General features: G+C 37.5%; 2 protein-coding genes across 2 annotated transcripts in view; one reads left to right on the forward strand and one right to left on the reverse strand.

Annotated features, from left to right (window-relative positions):
* Positions 1-4741, forward strand: part of SH3D19 (SH3 domain containing 19) — a 210826-nt gene that overhangs the window by 38440 nt on the left and 167645 nt on the right. The gene's annotated exons all lie outside the window — the stretch shown is intronic.
* PRSS48 (serine protease 48) overlaps positions 1-4741 on the reverse strand; it is a 23103-nt gene that overhangs the window by 5793 nt on the left and 12569 nt on the right. Inside the window, exon 4 of the mRNA XM_017520367.2 lies at positions 4162-4331. Within this exon, the coding sequence (XP_017375856.1) occupies positions 4162-4331 (170 nt within the window). The remainder of the gene's footprint in view (positions 1-4161; positions 4332-4741) is intronic.

Below are 4741 nucleotides of genomic sequence, written 5' to 3' on the forward strand. Positions count from 1 at the left end.
TTTTTTGGAGACAGAGTCTTGCTGTCACCCAGGCTGGAGTGCAGTGGCATGATCTTGGCTCACTGCAACCTCTGCCTCCCGGGTTCAAGCAGTTCTCCTCCCTCAGCCTCCCAAGTAGCTGGGATTACAGGTGTGTGCCACCACACTCGGCTAATTTTTGTATTTTTAATAGAGACAAGGTTTCACCATGTAGGCTAGGCTGATCTCGAACTCCTGACCTCACGTGATCCGCCCACTTTTGCCTCCCAAAGTGTGGTATTACAGGTGTGAGCCACTGTGCCCAGCCCCCTCTTTTGTTTTTCAAAAGAACTTGTATAGAATTGATATTAATTCTTTTTTTTTCTTTTGAGACAGAATCTCACTCTGTCACCCAGGCTAGAGTGCAGTGGCACAAGCTCAGCTCACTGCAACTCTGCCTCCCAGATTCAAGTGATTCTCATGCCTCAGCCTCCGGAGTAGCTGGGAATACAGGTGCATGCTACCACGCCCAGCTAATTTTTGTATTTTTTGTAGAGACAGGGTTTTGCCATGTTTGCTAGGCTGTCTCGAACTCCTGGCCTCAAGTGACTTGCATGCCTTGGCCTCCTAAAGTGCTGGGATTACAGGTGTGAGCCACTGCTTGTGGCCAGAATTGGTATTAATTCCTTAAATGTTTGGTGGAATTCACCAATGAAACCACCTGGACCTGGTCTTTTATTTGTTGGTAGTTTTTCGTTTTAAATAACAAATGCAGTCTCTTTACTTTTTATTCAGACCATCTATTTCTTCTTAGGTAAGTTATGCTAGTTTGTATGTTTCTAGGAATTGTTCCATATCATCTTAGTTATCTAATTTTTTGGCGTACTGTTATTCATAATAGTGTCTTACAAATTCCTTTTATTTCTGTAAGATTACTAGTAATGTCCCAGTTTCATTGTTAACTTTAGTAATTTGAGTCTTTTTTTTTCTTGCTCATTCTAGCTAAAGTTGTTTTTCAATTTTATTGATCTTTTTAAGGAACCAGTTTATATTCTCTATTGTCTTTCTCTTCTCTATTTCAGTAATTTCCACTATATCCCTTATTTCCTTCTTTGTATTTTCTTTAAGTTTAGTTAGTTTTTTTTTTTTTTTAAGACAGGGTCTCAATGTGTCACCCAGCCTGGATCACAGTGGTGCAAATACAGCTCACTGCAGCCTGGAACTCCTGGGTTCAAGCTATCCTCCCACCTCAGCCTCCCAAGTAGCTGGGACCACAAGTGCACCACCATGTCTGGCTGATTTTTTAAATTATTTTTTGTAGACAGAGGGTCTCACTATATTGCCCAGGCTGGTCTTGAACTCCTGGACTGAAAAAAAAGTTTCCTACCTTATCCTCCCAGATTGCTGTGATTATAGGTATGAGCCATCACACCCAGCCTTTTTTCTAAGAGATAGAGGGACAGAGTCTTGCTGTGTTGTCCAGGCTGGAGTGCAGTGGTGTGATCATAGCTCACTAAATATGTGAACTTCTGGGCTCAAGGGATCCTCCTGCCCCAGCCTCCTAAGTAGCTGGGACTACAGGCTTGTCCCACCACACCCAGCTAATTTATTTTAATTTTTAATTTTTAGGAGAGACAAGGTCTCACTGTGTTGCCCAGGCTGGCCTTGAACTTCTTTTTTCAATGTCTTATATGGAAAATTAGGTTACTGATTTGAGATTTATTGTTTAATGTAGGCATTTACAGTTATAAATTTCTCTCTAAGCAGTGCTTTAGTGCATCCATAAGATTTGGTATGTTGTTTCTTCATTTTTATTCATCTCAAAATATTTCCTAATTTTTTGTGTGATTCTTTTTTTCTTTGACCTATTCATTATTTAGCAGTGTATTACTGTCCATGTATTTGTGAATTTCCATATTTCTCTCTTATTTATTTTAAATTTCATTACATTATGATTGGAAAATATACTTTATATAATTTTAATCCTTCTAACTTTATTGAGGCTTGTTTACAGCCTAGCATATGGTCTATTCTGGAAAATGTTCCATGGGCATTTAAGAAGAAGTGCTCTTCTTAGAACTCTTTCTGTTTTTAAAATTTCTTATGGGAGCGACCTGCCTCTGACAAACTGTGCTTCAGATAACAATTATAAATTGTGGACAGCATAAAAAAGCCTACTCTCTGATGGCAGCAGAGGGTGGCCAATAGCAGGCAGAAACTAGAATCAATCCTTGATAGAAAAGAATGGCTTTTTTTTTAAAAAAAAAAAAAAAAAAAAAGATTTTTCCTTTAAAGCAAGCCCCAGTCATTATCATGCATAGTGGCTGTAACTTAAAAAGAAACCCACAGTCTTACCGACTTGAGGAATTAAAGAGTAGAGTTTAGAGCTACCACAGGAGTTGAAAAGTGAAGGGAAAAATACAAGAAGGGAGAGAACCACCGAAAGGGAGTCCCAAGTTCTGCGTATAAACTCTACTCAAATCTTTGACTAAACCCTGAACTACACACATGTGCAGGTTAGACTCCAAGCAGCTCAGCTAAGACTAAAATAACTGATACCTATCACAGGAGAGATCCAGTTTGGATTTTGAGGTCAGCCAAGTTGACTTCCCATTGAAACAGGAAATCAGCAGCATTCTTTAGAGAAGCATAACAATCTGTACTCCCTGTACCATGCTACTGACACTGTCCAGGATATATTCCAAAATGATGAGATGTTAAAATAAATAAACAAAACAGGAAAATGTTTTCCAAGATAAACTGGAAAATGCTACTCATGAGAAAAAGCAGTCAGTGGAGAATAACCCTGACGTAACTCAGATTGATTTTGGAATTAGCAGATAAGGATTTAAAGCAACTATTATCACTGTGATCAACACATGTAAAGGAAAATATTTATAATATACACATAAAATATTTTCCATAATATAAGAAAATGAATAGGAAAAACTGGAGACATAGTCTTTTTTTGGAGATATAGTGTAAGAATAATATTTATAATATACAGATAGAAAACCTTGGCAGAGATCTAGAAAGTATGTGTGGATGAGAAAAGGAGAGAATAAAACGAAATGGTCATTCTAGAACTAAAATATATTTGACATAAAAATTTCACTAGACGGACTTAACAGTAAAATATAAATGACAGCAGGAACAGGCAGTGATCTTCAATATAGATAAATTTAAAAGTATGCAATTTGAATAACAGAGAAAAAAATGTAAAAATAAAATGGACCTGTGTGAAAATACCAGAAGGTATAACTTACAAGTTTATGGTTTCAACTAGAAGGGGAAGAGAGGGAAATGAGGCAGAATAGTTTTCGAAGAAATCATTACTGAAAAATTTCCAAGTGTTAGTGAAAGATGTTAAATAAAAGATTTTTAAAACCCAAAAACTCAGTGAACACCAAATAGGATAAATGCAAAGAAAACCACGCCTAATACATCATATTCAAACTGCTGACAATCAAAGGTAGAGAAAAAAATACTTAAAGCAGCCAAGAGCAAAACAACACATTACAGTCAATGGAATGAAGATGCAAATAATGGCTGATTTTTTATCAGTTATGACCGAGACACAATAGAAGGACATCTTTTAGGTATAGAATGAAATGTTTCTACTTGAAAAAATTTAAAAGTTGGCAATTCTGCTTCAACCTCTTAATATACTTGTGAAAAATATAAGGTCTATAAAAGTCCAGCAACCCAAGGAGGAAGGATTGCTTGAGGCCAGGAATTTGGGATCAGCCCGAGCAACACAATGAGACCTCATCTCTACAAAACAATGAAAAAATTAGCTGGGCCTGGTGGTGTGTGCTTATAGTCCCAGCTGCTCAGGAGGCTGAGGTGGGAGGATGACTGCTTGAACTCAGGAGCTGGAGTCTATAGTAAGCTATGATCATGCCATTGCACTCCAGCCTGGGTGATAGAGCAAGGCTCTGTCTCTAATTTAAAATAATAATAATAATAATAAATAAAAAGTCCAATGACCAGTGGTTAACATTGGTCTAGATCAATAGTCTTATAGTTGAAGAAATTGATTTCACAGACACAAGTTGAAGTGATTTGTCCAGGGTAACGCAAGAGTTATTGTTAGAACCCTCATCTCCTGACTCCCAATCCACTGTTATTTATGGACAGGAAAACCTGGATCCAAATTAAGATCTCATGTTAAAAAAAAAAATCTCAAGAGGAAATCCTGACCTTGCAACTATCCTTCATGTTTTGAGTATCGCCAGCACAAATCTTGTCTTCCTTGATGACTGGCTCCAGTGCTGGCAAGAAGGTACCAATTGGGTTGTAGAGCTGTTCGCAAGCCTGGCGGTCAATAATGGGTACTTCTGCTTCCTGAAGGGTAGAATGGTAATCACTATCTGTAGAGGAGGACAGGAACAAAAGATTAAAGCAACCTGGAAAAATGCAGGGGCAGCATTCAGTCATGATGTGCAGAAGTTTCTGAATGGGAATCCAGAAGTAGCTTACAATCACTTTCCAATCATGTTTGCTTATGGATGGTTCTTTTGGTACACTTAAATCTAAAACTCAATAATTCTAAACAATTACTGCTTTTTTGAGGTTTTTTCAAATTGAGCTGTTGTTCTAAGTAATGAGTACTTTTGATAAATTCTGATTGAGTAAAGGTATGAATATTCTAAAGCATTCTTTTTTTTCCCATTTATTTATTTTATTGCATTTTAGGTTTTGGGGTACATGTGAAGAACATGCAAGATTGTTGCATAGGTACACACGTGGCAGTGTGATTTGCTGCCTTCCTCCCCATCAC

The sequence above is a fragment of the Cebus imitator genome, unplaced genomic scaffold, assembly GCF_001604975.1.
Source record: "Cebus imitator isolate Cc_AM_T3 unplaced genomic scaffold, Cebus_imitator-1.0 Scaffold826, whole genome shotgun sequence".
NCBI classification, from domain to species: domain Eukaryota; kingdom Metazoa; phylum Chordata; class Mammalia; order Primates; family Cebidae; genus Cebus; species Cebus imitator.